Genomic DNA, 15357 nt, shown 5'->3' with positions numbered 1-15357 from the left:
TTCTTCCTTCCATTTTAGTCCAGGGGACACTTTTTGGTCACCTTCAAGTTCTCGAATAAATAGCTTATGCTGTGGCCACCCCTCCCTCTTGTCTCTTACATTTGGGTCACAGAGCTCTATTACAGGGTGTGCTGAGATCCCCACCAGAGTTTGGCCCCTTGCCATTTCTGTGGCAGTTGCTATCATCTTCCTTTCTTTGTCCCAATCTGCTTTGTAGAACTGGATTTAAAAAAGGAACAAAAACAAAAAGATGAGAGAGAGAGAGAGAGAGAGAGAGAGAGAGAGAGAGAGAGAGAGAGAGAGTCTAATGTGGCCTAGGTTAGCCTCAAACTCACTGTATAGCCCAGGATGACCTTGATCATCCTGTTTCCACCTCCCAAGTGGTAGGATTGTCTTCATGCCTGCCACGCCCAGCTCTTTAGAGCTCCATCTTTAGTTTGAGGCATTCTCTTTTCTCCTTCCCTCATTAAACTCTTTTAAGATCTTATTTGCCACTGAGCCCCTCCCTGCCCATACTGGCCACACATGGCATTTCTCAATGAGCCAAGGCACAAGCGGCTGTTTCCATAGTGAATGCTGATTCTGGAAGCAGCATGGTGGGGTTTTTGGACTTTCCAGCTCTTCTCGAGGAACTTCTTTTCAGTGTGGATTCATAACTTTGATTGAAATGCTCTGAATTGCCTAAGCAGCAGATGCTTCTGTATTCATGTGTAGATGTAAAACCATCTGAAGCCACCTAGAAACGAGTGTTAGTTTATTCATTCTTATAGTCTAACTTCGTTAGTATGGAAAAGCATGAATTATGAAAAGTGAAAAAATTCTCAAAGATAACCACTTTTTTTTTCATCACAAATTGATTTTTAAAAAAGGTGGAAAGAATTCTCTTTCCCCAAGGTGTTTTTTATGTGTGCCTTTGCCCTTTTGAGATATTCCCCTCCTCCCTGCCTATTGTGAGGGCCTCACAAGCAAGCACTGACCACTGAGCTAAACCCTCAATCATGAGTGGGGGAATTTTTACGTCATGAACTACCCAGTGACCTGAATTTACTATTATTCAGTCCATGGTTCCCATCTTGTGCTCTGTCTTACATAAACTGCACTTTGCTTCCATGTGCATACATGGTGCCCAGTACTGTCTGACCTGCCTTTGATTCATACTATGATCTCTTGGTGAATATGAGTATGTAATTTACTGCAGACTGCTGCATCCCAGAGTTATGCCATTAGAAACACGTGGGATAATGACAGTGACCAAGGTTCAAAGATAAGTTAGTCAACTGGAGGGAGCTTGTGGAAAGGGCAGAGTTGACCTGGAATCTACAGTGTTAAAGACACTATGACACAAAAAGCTGATTTTTTAGTGACAAGACTTACATTAATACTTATATAGTAGGATATTCCTGTTAATGATTTTGAAGGCCTAAGTACTGTTTGTCTGTGTCTGTCTGTCTGTCTGTCTGTCTGTCTGTCTCTCTCTCTCTCTCTCTCAGATACTCATCCTCTCTCATACTAGTGAAGTCTTGATACTTATAGTTAGTGTTTGCTAGTCACTACTAAAAATAACTTCAACAGTTCTGGGTCATTCAATAAAGCTCCTCTTAGGTTTCTAAATTCCTTCTGAGTAGTTAAAGTAAGAAGCAACAACAACAAAAACCAAAAACAGGTTGCATGGGCTTTTTGTTTTTGTTGATCAGATTGGTTTTTGACACGTAGGGATGAAAATCAATATTCATATTCTGAAATAAATAGGTCTTGGTACATTCGTGTGCCAAAGAGATTTTTAAAGCAAGCTGAGTAATTGGTCAGTGTTGTTCCTTCTTTATTTTTAGGTTGATGCCTTTCCTCCCAATGGCTATGGCTTGTACAACATAGTGGGGAACGCTTGGGAGTGGACCTCAGACTGGTGGACTGTTCATCATTCTGCTGAGGAAGCACTCAACCCAGTGAGTATCTTGTAGAGTAGGCTTGTACCTTGATAGGGTGACACTTGTCCTCTAAGCAGACAGCAGCAAGGATTCATGTGCTTGTATTGACGTCATCCTCACATTTCCCTAAAGAATACCTCAAGCATGTGTCTTATTCCAGCTGTAGACTGCTGTATAAAAATGTTTTATGTGCCACTGAATTGTGACAATGATAACTATTGGGGGCATTTACCTATGCACCATCTCATAAATTTGAGCAACATGTGATATATAAAATACCATACAAGTCTTTTGTGTTTTAATATGAACTGGTAAATTCTGGTAGATGGTATTTTTCATGAAACTCCTTGCCTGGGGTTTGCTGGGCTCAAGTTCTGATTCAGGAGCATTATATGGAGAGCATGAGAATGGGTAGTTGTCCAGTCAGGAACTTGACTCCCTTAGTGGTTGTTTCCTGAACCTATTGACAGGCAAATGTACCATATTCCTCAGGAATAGAAGACTTCCTTGTCCCTCTGAGTTTTACTTCCTCTGCTTTGTGAAGAATGTTAAATGCAAGTTCCCTCCCTCTAAAATCAAGCTCTCCAGTGCTGTACATAAAAATGGAGATTTGAAATGAACATGTGTTTGGACAGTGCCTCCTTTACAAAGAACATCTTTGAAAATGTCTTGTCTTTAAACACATTGGGGGTGGAATATATAATAATTCCATCTCAATCAAACAGGCATTCATCAATCTGACCAAAGAACAGTGTTAAAACCAGCCCCACTGGTAATGTTCTATGCTTATTACTCTTTGCAATGCACAGAAGACAAAGATAAAGAACATTAATTTTTTAGTTGCTTCTCATTGGAAGATTAGCCAGTTTAGAGTCCTTGAAAAACCTGTTGGACTCCATGCCTCAGGCCATTTTCAGAATGTGCAGATAGGTTTGTTTGATATGCTTAATTTTTTTCACAGATGAATGTAGACTATTCATGAATAATCTAGAGCTATTTCTCTACTTTTTGGGATCGCAGATGAAAAAGCTGAGATCTTTAGAAACTCTACCCTTCTTTCCTTTGTGGCAGGGCTGGTGGAAGTGGTGGCCAAGCAGTCCATGTCTCTTAAGTGGGAGTAAGATTGGGCATACTTGGGGAGTCTGTGGTTGGGAGCAGCCACTTTCCCCTGGCAGGACGTGACTTGGCATTTGCTGTCAGAGGCAGAAATAGATTTTTCCCTGTCAGATTAAAGCATCTGCATGCTTGGAAGGGGCTGTGCAAGGCTCCAGAATTTTGGCACATTGTGAATGTATCTATCTGACCATCTGGTGTTGAGCTGAGCGCTCATTAGCTTTCTCTTTTATAGTCTTGACTTTCTTCTAAGGATTTGTAGGAAAATTCATATTTCCCTTTCACCAGTTGCGGGCTGTTTCTTGGATGTCACTCTTATTCCAATGAAATTGTCCCATTTAGATTCATCTTTGTCACAGTGGCCTCAGTTGCTTTCTGATTTGATGGGTTGCATTTCATCATTTTTGAGAACTAAGCCCCAAATCATTGATTCCATTATTGAGATCTTTACAGCTTTCTTTATTCCATAGATGAGCTGTCATCATTGTCTTTCATCAGTTCTCATCTCTTGCCTCTAGAATGGTCTTAGTGCAGAAATAATTTAATACTGCCACTTTTCCATTGAAATTCTTTCATGGGTCCATCCATCCATCCGTCTGTCCTTCCCTCCCTCCCTCCCTCCCTCCCTCCCTCCCTCCCTCCCTCCCTCCCTCCCTCCCTCCCTCCCTCCCTCCCTCCCTCCCTCCCTCTCTCCCTTCCTCCCTCCCTCCCACTCTTCTTTCGTTCTTTTTGTTTTGTTTTTTTTTTTTTTTTGAGTTGTAATCTTGTTGCTTAGCCCAGGCTGGCTTAGAGCTCACTATATAGTCCAGGCTGTTCTTGAACTCAGAATCCTTTTGGCCTTGGCCTCTAGTGTGCTGCTGGAGTTTCAGCTTTTGCACCAGTGTACCTGGTTTTGAATGGCTTCTTACTGTCTGCAGAATAAAGAAAGCGTGACTTTTGACTATGACTCTGAAAGCCAAAAATGATACAGCTTTTGCTGTTCTGTTCTTCAGACTCAACTTTCAGTTCTTTTTAAAACTCTTAACTATGAAATGCTACAGAGGAGTATAGACTGCAGCATAACAGGGACCTGTATAGCTGCCTTTTGATCAGAGAAAGAATTAAAGGACAAATGTTGTTCTTACCAGAACTCAGTGTTATCGGTATTTTACATTTCAGCTGCCCTGATTCATTTTTAGTGCTGTTTTTGCTGTGTATTTTCAGTCATTTAAAATACTTAAATTTATGTGTACATATGTACTTTACCTGATGGATGTGTGTGGACTGTGTATGTGTGTATTGTGCACATGGAGGTCAGAAGAAGGCATCAGAGTTCCTGGAACTACAATTAGAGACTCTTGAAAGCTGCCAAGTAGGTGCTGGGATTTGAACCTGGGTCCTCCGGAAGAGGACAGGCAGTGCTCTTAATTGATGAGCTGTCTCTCTAGCCCCACAGTCATTATTTTGCAATGAGCTCACCTGTTAAGAAGCATTTGGCTATCATGTTTATCCACTTCTTTTGTCCTTGGTTTTTATCGACATCTTGTTTTCACCTGTACATTGTTAGTTTTGATTTGAGTACCAGACACTGTGTGTGGAAAACCGTGGCAAGTTTTTCTCTAGAGAGCCTTTGCTTTTGTTCTGTGTTGTATTAGCTTTAATGCAGTTAGGAACTGAAGTGTCTGAAGCTGAGCTTTGCTCCCTCTCAAGCCTACTGCCAGTTTACCTTGGTTCCTCAAGGTACCAACTGAGAGACAGGATTTTCCATGGAGACTCCTCCAGGGGCCATGAACTCCAGAGTTTTGTTCCTTATGCTGTGAGTGGGTTGGAAGTTATCTCGCACCCACTGCCATTTGAATTGACAAGTCTCTAGGGAACCCCCTTCCTGGGATTTGTGCTCTGCAATTCTTGCAGCTATAGAGGCTCTTGCTTGGTTTGGTCAATTGCTATTTCTCTATGAGGATATGATTTGTTTGCCTTTCTTCCCTAATGACTTGTATATCTTTAGTGTTTGGCAAGGATCCCATAGTATAACCATTAATCCCATAGAAATGCTAGTTCCAGATATGTAGACCTGGAAGACTTTAGTCTCTGTCCAGACTCCAGGTGTGTCAGAAGCAGTTAGAAATACACATCTTCATGGAGAGTTTTAACCCCAAGACCCTATGTAAACATTTCAACCCAGAATCTCACCTCTTTAGTGCCTTGTGCTTGTGCTAGCTCCAAGACTAGCTCACACACAGCAAATAGTCCTAACCTGCTTCAGAGAGCTTGGGAAAAGTCAGCTCCCTCTATGCACAGCTTATTGAATGTCTTTTCTTATTCTGTGGCTTCTAGGAAGTAAAAGTTAATCATTAGTTTTTATTTTATTGGGCTGTCATTTATGGCAAAGCAGGTTGTAAAAACAGCCCGGAATGCTTTGTACACAAAGACTCAAAAGAAAATAAGGTTATTTGGCCATGTGCCATGTGAATGAGCTTGTTTGTGTGCGTCTGTCCATCTGTCAGTCCTCTGTAGGTGCTTTCAGAGCACTGGCACAGGCACCAAAGTGTGGCGATTTGTGTGATAATATCTTAGCCCGATAAAATATGCATATTTAAAAAAATTATTTGTATTTTTTTGTCTTTCTCTGTTGCTTACATCTGGCCCCATATTATCTATGACAGTACGTAGTGCTTTAAAAAAATGTAGAGCTAAAAAAAGTAGTTATTATTTAATGTTCTGATTTCCTGCTCCTGCTTAGTCACTATGGCTACCAGGTCTCTTGCTGATGTGCAGCTAGTGACGTGATGGGATAGTGTGATTTGTAGTGTCTTTCTGATTCGAAGAGGAGCACAGTTGTATCTAGACAGGGTTGACTGTTCTGAGACAAGGTACGGAATCTCATTCTGTAGCCCAGGCTGGCCTGAAACAAAAATCCTCCAGCTTTTGCTGTAGTTTCAGGAATGTGCCATCATGCCTCACTCAGACAGCCATCCATCCTCTGTCCTACCACCAGGAGGAGAGTTCTAGCCTTGGGATAGCCAGAATAACTATTCTTTGCTACTCTACCCTGAACAACAGCGTAATGAATCTCAACTTACACTGCACCTGAACTCCTTTGTGTATGAGTTGGAAATAAGAGTCCCTACCTGATCAAGTTGTTGGAAAATTAGATGTGTTCATTGTGGAAACACTTTCTATTTCTGTGTTTCAAAGGTATTGTTTTCTATTGTTAAGCTATGGTTTGACTACCTAACTGGAATGTTACATGTGTCTGCCAGCAGAGATAATGGGGAATGCTGGCCTATGGACGCAAAAGGGAAGACAATTGTGCTTATGAACACCAACTGCTTGCTATTCCTATCCCCGTGTCTTCAGTTGGCGCACTCCTTAGTCATTCTTACAATACAAACCTTGCTCGTGCTTCCATGCTTGTGACAGTCCAGTGGAAACAAGGTATGCCCACACACATTCTTCCCCTCTTGCCTGCCAAGGCTTAGTCAGAGATTATATCAACATGGGTTTTGACCATATATCATACTATGTGGTTCTGGACAGGTGGAGAGTCTGTGTCTTTCTCTGGCATGTTTTGAGGTGGTAGGGACTCAGTTAGGGAGACAATTAGCCCATCCTTTGTACCTTCCATGGCATGAAGTGTTTGTACTTTGCTTGCTTCTAAGGGGTCCTCTTTGAACCCTCACCGATCTGCACATGGCACATTAAGTGAATTGGGACACACAGCTGTGTTCTTGTGTGAGATCAGCATGAATAGTAACTGTGCTGACTTACTGGCCCTGCCTAGACACTTCTTCCCTATTGCTTGATTGGTGTAGAGCTTAGACTGCCTTTACTTTGTAGGTCCTAAATGTTATGCTTACTTGCTTCTCTTCCAATAGCCCTTCTGCGGCCCCCAGCCACTGCTTGTAGGACAAAGCCATATGCTGCCGACTGTCTCTTAGTCCTCCTCTGCCTGCATGATATCTTAGCCTATCCAGGCTCCATCCACAGGCATAGCTGTTCATCAAGCATACACTGACTACCTAGTCTGTACTACAAACAGGAAGTTGCTTTGGAACCTTTACCTGCTCGAAGACTTTTATTCACGTGTCTTAGTGAGGATATTCTGGGGTGTGAGAGCTCAAAATGAAAAAGTGTGATTGTGTTAATGGAGTTCATTGATTAACAACTAACAAACTACAGCGATGTTTAATGAGTGCCTAGGGCAAACCCCGGTGGCGGTACTGTTGGCTTCCTGGGACTTTCAAGAAGACAATTTTCAGAGTGTGGAAGGATATGTGGGAGGGTTTGGAAGGATGAAAGGGAAGAGATGTTGTAATTAAATTATAATCTCAGAAATTAAAATTTTTCTTAACTTTGTCCTAGTGGAAGCTGGAAATCCTTCTGGAGGAAATGCTCATGGGTATCTGTTGCCATTTGTCCCTGTGGCTCTGGGGTAGAACTTTCCATCCAGCACAAAAGAGCTACTGAGGCACAGAAGTCAGTGTGAGTGCATAGAGTTGCAGTGTTAGCACCTTTGACTACGTTTCCAACATGTTGTGGGGGGTGGGGGCTTCTCTCATTCTAATGCTGAGAAGACAGCATCTGTTTCCATCTTCATAATAAAACCCTTGCTTCCACTTTGTCATAAAATTACTTTCTTAGAAGCTCACATTGCAACTTCCTGAGCAAGGAGTGGAACATAAAACTGCCCTCCCCGCCTTCTTTTTTTATTAATTTTTTTTCATTTTTCGTACTAACCCCAGTTCCCCCTCCCTCCCCTCCATCCCACCCTCCCATCCACTCCTCAGAGGGATAAGGCCTCCCTCCCTTGGGGAGTCAATAAAGTCTGGTGCACCAAGTTGAGGTAGGGCCCAAGCCCCTCCCCCATCTCAAGACTGAGCAAGGTATCCCACCATAGGGAATGGGCTCCAAAAAGTCAGTTCATGCACCTGAGATAAGTCCTGGCCCCACTGCCAGGTTCCACTGGTTCCCCAATAGATCAAGCCACATAACTGTCACCCACGTTCAGAGGGCCTAGTTTATCATGCAGCTTCACCAGCTGCAAGTCCTGAGTCTGTGAGCTCCCACTGGCTTGGGTTGGCTATCTCTGTGGTTTTCCCCATCATGATCTGACATACCCCCTCCTTGCTCATGTGATCCTTCCCTGCGTTCATTGTTAGGGAGATCAGGCATACAGGACTCACTAATAACCCAGAAAGCTATGGTCCTGCAGCCACTTGCTAAAAGCCTTCTGGGCAGCAGGAAGTCTCCAAAACCTGGAGAAGGTTGCTCTGTGGACCCATCTGTCTAAAGGTGCTGTGTCCAACCAAAAATTTCTGCTGGAGCATTAACCCTCTGCCTCTCATTCTGCTTTCTCCTCATGTGGAAGCCTGAAGGCAGTCATCTGAGTCTTAGTCTTTTGGGGGTAAACATCCCCTTTCTTCTGTTGTACCTGGGGTAACTTACAATTGGGGCAATTCAGTTACCTTCTTCTGAACAATATCAGTGAGGAAAAAAATGTCCAGAACACATACAGAAACACACTGAAGTGTTTAGAACTTGAAGAAGTTAAAATTTGGATCTTAGGAAATTTGAGTACACATTTTGCACTGTCTCAGGGGTGAAATCTAAGTGTGCATATGAAATGCTTCCATATCACACATAGCTTACACCTGAAGGTGATTTTAAATAATATTTTAGACAATTTTATACATTAAACAACTTATTCAATTGAACCATCAGACTTTCAGCAACTAATTGTTGAAATGTTTTCTTTTAACCTTAGGGCAGCTTGGGGTAGAGGTGCTCACTGAATAGGAGCTTTCCTTTTCAGTGATTATCTCTGGTAGCTCTGGCTATTCCTAAGTGGAGAGGACCCTGAAGAGAAGGAGTGCTCTGGAGAAGGACCCTGAAGTCAGTGCTCTGGAGCTCCAGAGTCAGCCCACATTTCCACAGTCCTCACTGTGTTATGGGGCTGTCCCTGATCTGGGGGTTGACACAGGGTTGTAATAGACAGGTCTTGGTATCAAGAAGGTTCTTAGGGGGAAATATTGGATGCTAAGCAAACGATGGTCCACTATGGTGAGATTTCTTGTATGTGCCCTGGAGTCTGGATGAGCTTTTTGTTCTTGACTGTGGGAACTGTGATGACGTCTCTAGCAGAAGCCCTTAGCATGATGGCTGCAGGTCACTCTGCTAGATGAGTGGGATCCAAGTATATAAGAATGGCAGGGCTGGCCTGTTAAGGAGAATCGAAGGTCTCCCTACCACAACCACATGTGCTGTTTATAGTTTGTTTGGTACTTGGAGCTGTTGCTGTCTTCAGTTTATGCTCATCGCCAAAGCATGGTGACTTAACTCTTTCCAGTGTATGTACATACTTGTTTCCTTTTTCTCCTTTTCTTTTTGCTTTGTATCCTCACTCCTAATGGGAGAATTAGAAACACATATAGAATTTCTTTTGACTAACCAGTTAGCGGCTTCAGAGAATGTCTTACACATTTTGTTCCTTGCTTCAGTCTACTTTTGAGCTATCTTTTTCATAGTATATGACACTTGTTAGGGCTGCCAATGTTTACTGAAAAGAGCAGAGAGTTTTTCAGTGGGTTATTTGTTTTTCTCAGCAATGTTGTTTCTGCTACACTCAGTAACAACTCTGGTTAAGTAATGGAATAAAGAGGTCAGTAGCCGTGTCTCCATTTGCAGTTTTCAAAATGCTGCAAGGCCAGAGGTGAGTCATCTCATCCTTGTTGGGCTTAGTCCTTCATCTGTTGTCCTGGTTGTTTCTTGTCAACTTGACATAAGCGGGACTTAATGTGGAAAAAGAAACCCCAATTGGGGAAATGCCTCCATCACATTGGCCTGTAGGCAAGTCTGTGGGCTATTTTTTTATTGATAATTGATGTGGGAGGGTCCAGCATACTGGGCATGGTACCACCCTCAGCTGGGAGTCCTGGGATGTGTAAAGAAAAGCAGGCTGAGTGAACAGTGGGGAAAAAGCCAGTAAGCAGCTTTCCTTTGCTTCAGTTCCTCCCTTGAGTTTGGCCCTGACTTCCCTCAGTCATGGAGTGTGACTTGAGAGATAAGTGAAATAAGCCCTTTCTTCCTCAGTTGTTTTTGGTTGTGGTGTTTTTATCACAACAATAGAAACCTTAGCTAAGGTATCTGTGAATTGTCTTAATTATGTAGCAAGCCATTCTCAGGGGCCAGGCAATGTGGGCAGCGTTGCTTCTGGTTGGTAAAGTAGTCCACTATTGAAGATACTACAGCTGATGGTCAAGCAATTGGGAGGATAGCTTTTAAATGATTCAGATGGAGGTCTACATACATGTATCACAGGTGGTATAGTGGCTTTGGGAAAAGAGGAGGAAATCCTTTGGCTCTGTTTCATGCTCTGTGAAAGAAAAAGAATGGAAAAAAAATCAGCATTGTAGTCTTTCATTAAAAAGAAAGACTATAGCACTGGGTCCTGTACTTGCGACATAGTCAGTACTCAGCAAATGAGAGCTAATTAGTATTTCTAAGTACTATCAAGTGGGAATGTTTCCTGTTATGCCAGTTCTTCCCCTCAGCAACACCTCTTGTTTAATGGATCTGCATTTGTTGAGTCATATTGTTGGGCACTTGGTCTAAACTAATGGTAACATCAGTATCACAGGCCTTGACCCACAGAGAGTGAATTTTATAATTCCAGACTGCAGATCCTTATCACTTATGAGGTGTTGGATAGTTTTGTCCCATTCATGCTTTAGAAGCTGGAGCTAAAGCCCAGGAACATAGTTTCCTTTTGAAGATGTTTTATGCCTTTCTTGTCCCTTCCTGAACATGAGTAGGGCTATGGAGACAGGCAGGGACTACCAGAGCCCCTGACTTTGGCCCCCTTCGTTATGTCCACAGCTTTCTGACAGAGGAGGGGACACTGAGTTCTGGGCTTTGATCTTGGGTTAGCTGCCTGAGGCTTCTCTGTCTTATCTTGGTAAGGATGGAGAGTGGGATAGGAGCTTAGAACTGCATTGAGGGCCAGGCTATCTCCAGTATACTTTTCATCTCTGTGGGCCTCTTAACCTTCTCTTTGTAGCTGCGGCTTCAGTGGGTCAATGGTTTTTCCTCATCCAACATGCCGTAGAATCTTGGCTCCTAAATTTTTAAATAGAATATCTTTTCTTTGACAGTTTCATACATGCAGACAGTGTATCTTGATCATGCTCATTACTCTTGCATTCCCCTGGGATTCTCAACACTCCCCCCATCATGTGAGTGCCCTCCCCGAAGTAACCCAGTAGGGAACATAGCTACAGCGAGTTCATGAGCACCGTAATCATGTCATATCCAAAAGACAGCGTTTCACAGCACTCCTCCCATCCATCTTCTGGCTCTCTGTCTCTTGTTTGGAATTGTTTCCTAAGCCTTTGGTGTGGGAGGCAGGGGGTGTTGGCATAGGTGTCCCATTTAGAATTGAGCAACACTTTGTTAAACCCTACTTTTTCTTTGCTGAATTTTTCAATTGGAGCTCTGTTTTATCACTCTCAGTAATCAACAGAGATTAGCATATGTATAGATTTTGACCTTTATAGTTTCTCATGTATGAGTCAACTCATATTCATGGACATTTTCCCCTGACTACTGATGAACCAGAAGTGAAAGCATTACAGAAAACAGCCATATCATTCAGCTAGAAGCAGTCTTCCACTTGAGCTTGTAGATTATTAGTGTAAATTGCTTTTTTGTGTTTTGTTTGTTAGTCTGAGATAGGTTCTTATGCAGCCAGGCTGGCCTCTGTATATAAACTGATGACATGACTGCTCCATGGTATGGTTAAGGGGAAGGTTTTTATTGTAGAGACGAGGGAAGGAGAATAGCCAGAGGCATCTGAAATAGTCTAGAATAGAGAGAAAGAAATAGACTGAACTTGGCCAGCAGACTGGACATGGCCAGGGCTATCAGTGAGAGAGGAGGGGAAGACAGCAGGGAATAGAGAAAATATCATGAAAGAAGCAGGGGAGAGCAGAGAGAGGAAATGGAGAGGGAGGGAGAGGCAGTCCAGGAGGGAAAGAGGAGGGAGGGAGGGAGGGAGGGAGAGAGAGAGAGAGAGAGAGAGAGAGAGAGAGAGAGAGAGAGAGAGAGAGAGAGAGAGAGAGAGAGAGAGAGAGACAGAGAGAAGCAGGGTTAGAGGGAATAATGAATAGCTGGGGGGAGGAAGTTTAGGATGGGGGAAGGTGAGAAGGTCTAGATGCTAGCCTAAGCTTTGATTTGCTAGTAGGCACCATGGGTAGCCATTTGTCCCTTCTGCCAGAGATAAGGAAAATGACTCCTTTTGATAGAGGGGAACCAGCTTCACAAATTCCTGAGGAATGCTGCCTTTTATGTAACTTCCAGAAATCCTCCTATAGTCCAGGTTGAGCCCATTTCTGGATATTTAGACTACTTTTTGGCGTTTGGGGAATTTGGACCTAACAGACTGTATCCCTCTATGTAGGTGAAAACGGTAAAATCTGTTTTGGTTTGTAGTGTGTGTTGCTTAAGATGGAACCCAAGGCCACACACACACACACACACACACACACACACACACACACACACACACTCACACTCACACCATATCCTCAAAATCTTTCTAATGATATGCAAGTATGACTATGGTCTCAGAACCATTTTTCATGATTATTCATGGAGTGGAGAGAGGTTCTGACTTCACCTTGGCTTTTGAACATCATTTGTAGTCTGGACTTAATTCTAGCTTTTGTGATCCCCAGACTTGTTGCTGTTTACTGGACTCTTAAGTGTTATTTAAAACACAAAATACGAAGGGCTACTTACTTCCTTGTAGTAATATTTTATCACAAACCACATATGTTAGATCAGGAAGTGTTATGAATATGCAAGATAATTTAAGAGGCATGAATTGCTATGTCATGCAGTGCCCCTTTCCAAAAGCAAGAGAGAGGTGGTAAATTCTGCCTATAGTTTCTAAGATTTGAGATTTGAAATTGGATTTCTGGTCTTCTTGCCTTCTCCATCTCTTATTGCTCTTATGTTATTATTAAAATTAGTGACTAGGCAAATTGTTTTTTTTTTAAATCTGGTACCTAACTTGTTAATGAATGATAAAGTAACTGTCATTTTCCATTTCTATAGCTTACTTGTAATGCCTCCCCTCTGCCACACTGTGACTCATTTGTTCTTTCCCTCAAGTATCTGGAAATAAAGCCTGATGAGAAAATAGAACAGTCAAATTGTCTTTTATTCTTATTCAGGTTATGCAGTGACTTTTTTTTTCTGACGTGACTCTCTAGACCCATTTTTAATACAGGTATACGCACATCACACGTCACTCTGGGGTGAGTCCATGGAGGAGGTCTTTGGCATCAACAAGTTCTGAATCTGAGGGTTCCATCAACTACTCCTTGAAAAAATTTGAAAAATCGCACCAAAACTGTCCAGACCTTTTTGCTGTCATTATTTCCTAAACAATGTAGTATGGTGGAGATTTATACAATGTCTGTGTTCTATTAGAAATTATAAATAATCTAGAGATGTTGCAAATACTAGCAGAGAGTGTAGGTTATATGCCAGCCTTGCCCCGTTTTGCATAAGGGACTGAACTACATGAGAATTTGAGTTCCTCCGGAGGACTTGGATCCAGTCCTCTCCAGATACTGAAGAATGTTTGTATTTTCATCTGTTTATCCGCAATCTATGAATGTCATATTTGTATGTAAGGTTTCGGGCATTTGTAGACATAGCCCCTTTCCTTTATGAAGTTTGCAGGTATTTAAAAAGTAATAAAAAGTGAACGCAGCTAAGCACACACAATGTGTGTCTATTTAATTACATGTAGGAGGAAGTAGACTGTGAATGTTGGAAGCATTGAGTTTTAAGGCTGGGTCTTGTTTGAAGTCTTAGCTCAGCTACCCACTAATTGGATAGACTGAGGCAAGTTTGTAAAGCACTCACTCAGCCCCATGGAAAGGATCACTTTAAAATCGTATTTCTACAGAAGTCAGTCTTAGTCTTAACACACACTGCAGACAGAAAGTAACCAGACACATCTGCAGGTTGAGCAAGACAGATGGCATTCCAGGGAAGCCACTATGATGAGGACAGGGAACTGGAACCTCAGGGTTGTAGTATGTGCTCTGACCCTCATTCTTGGTCTTGAGTTCCCTCGTTTGTTAAGTTCGAGAGCTGCTGAGGGGTCCTCTGAGGTCCTGCCTCCACTCCCGTTTCATGGGCACTCGTAGATATACCCTTCATTGTCTCGCTGCCTTGCTCACCTATACATGCGCACAAACCAATAAGTAAATAAATGTAATTGAAAAAAGTGAAGAAATAGTAGTGCCTTTTCCAGGTCATTGAGAGGTTTCCATGGTACTTTGAAGAGAATGTTTAGTGTAGGGTCTGGTATGTAGTAAGCACTTCATAAATGCTAATTATAACTAGTGTTTTGAATGTAATTAAAGTTTAAAAGAAATATTTGTAAGCTACAAGGATACACCTTACTCTGAAATCTAATACATGCAAGAGAAATGTGGAGAAGAACTATGCCATCTGGTAGCATGCGGTTATAAATAACACTTCTTCCCATGGACAGCCTCCACCTCGTACCCAACACAGGAAGTAAACACTGCGTCTCATCAACTGAAACAGTCTCCACAGTTGGGCACTTAGCACTTACCCACTTTCAGAGCATCCAAATCAAATCATGGGACCCTTTAAAGGATGCTTAGAACCCTGTCTGACCTTGCTTGCAGAATCGTGCGCTCATAGTGTTATTTTGAGAAGTAGAAGTGATTGACTCTGGAGAAGGACTTTAAGCCCATGTAGCCAGTACCCTGTGATGTCAGTGGTTTGGTTTGGGTTCACCTGAAGTCATCTTTTAAGAAGATGTATGCGTTGTTTAAAGTGAAGAAAACTGATTTCTCTGTAATTTAGTGTGACTATCACTGGGATTGGGTAGACAAGGATTCTGTTAGGAGACAGAATCCACAGAGCAGTGTACTGCTTTTGGTAGATGATGGGAAAGTTTCTGTGGTGCAGAGATCCACATGACTTGTTTTCTCTCACTAATAACTGCCTCTGTATTCAGGGTGACTGGTTTTTAGCACCGAGATACTTCATATTCTTACCTTTTAAAGTTACCTCTCATTTACCATGGGGAGTATGGATATGCCACTAGTAGTTTAGAGCATGAAACCATTTTCCTGGAGCCTGGCTGCACTCTTTCTTCTCTTCCTCCTTCCTGGCAGTCATGGGGAGTGGCAAGGAAAGTTGAAAGCCTTAATGAGGCATTTTAAAGAAGAATGTAGTCGCCTACCTCCCCTGTCTGAAAGAATGGATAGAAAGTTCTCTGGAGGTAGTG

The 15357-nt window shown here is 42.4% G+C and overlaps 1 protein-coding gene across 1 annotated transcript in view; it reads left to right on the top strand.

The window, feature by feature from the left end:
• Sumf1 (sulfatase modifying factor 1) overlaps positions 1-15357 on the top strand; it is a 78325-nt gene that overhangs the window by 43457 nt on the left and 19511 nt on the right. Inside the window, exon 7 of the mRNA XM_040737966.1 lies at positions 1830-1943. Coding sequence (XP_040593900.1) covers positions 1830-1943 — 114 coding nt within the window. The remainder of the gene's footprint in view (positions 1-1829; positions 1944-15357) is intronic.

This window comes from Mesocricetus auratus, unplaced genomic scaffold (genome assembly GCF_017639785.1).
Source record: "Mesocricetus auratus isolate SY011 unplaced genomic scaffold, BCM_Maur_2.0 Super-Scaffold_100676, whole genome shotgun sequence".
Taxonomy (NCBI): Eukaryota; Metazoa; Chordata; class Mammalia; order Rodentia; family Cricetidae; genus Mesocricetus; species Mesocricetus auratus.
The sequence above is the reverse complement of the archived record's forward strand: the minus strand, read 5'-3'. Positions and strand labels throughout refer to the sequence as shown.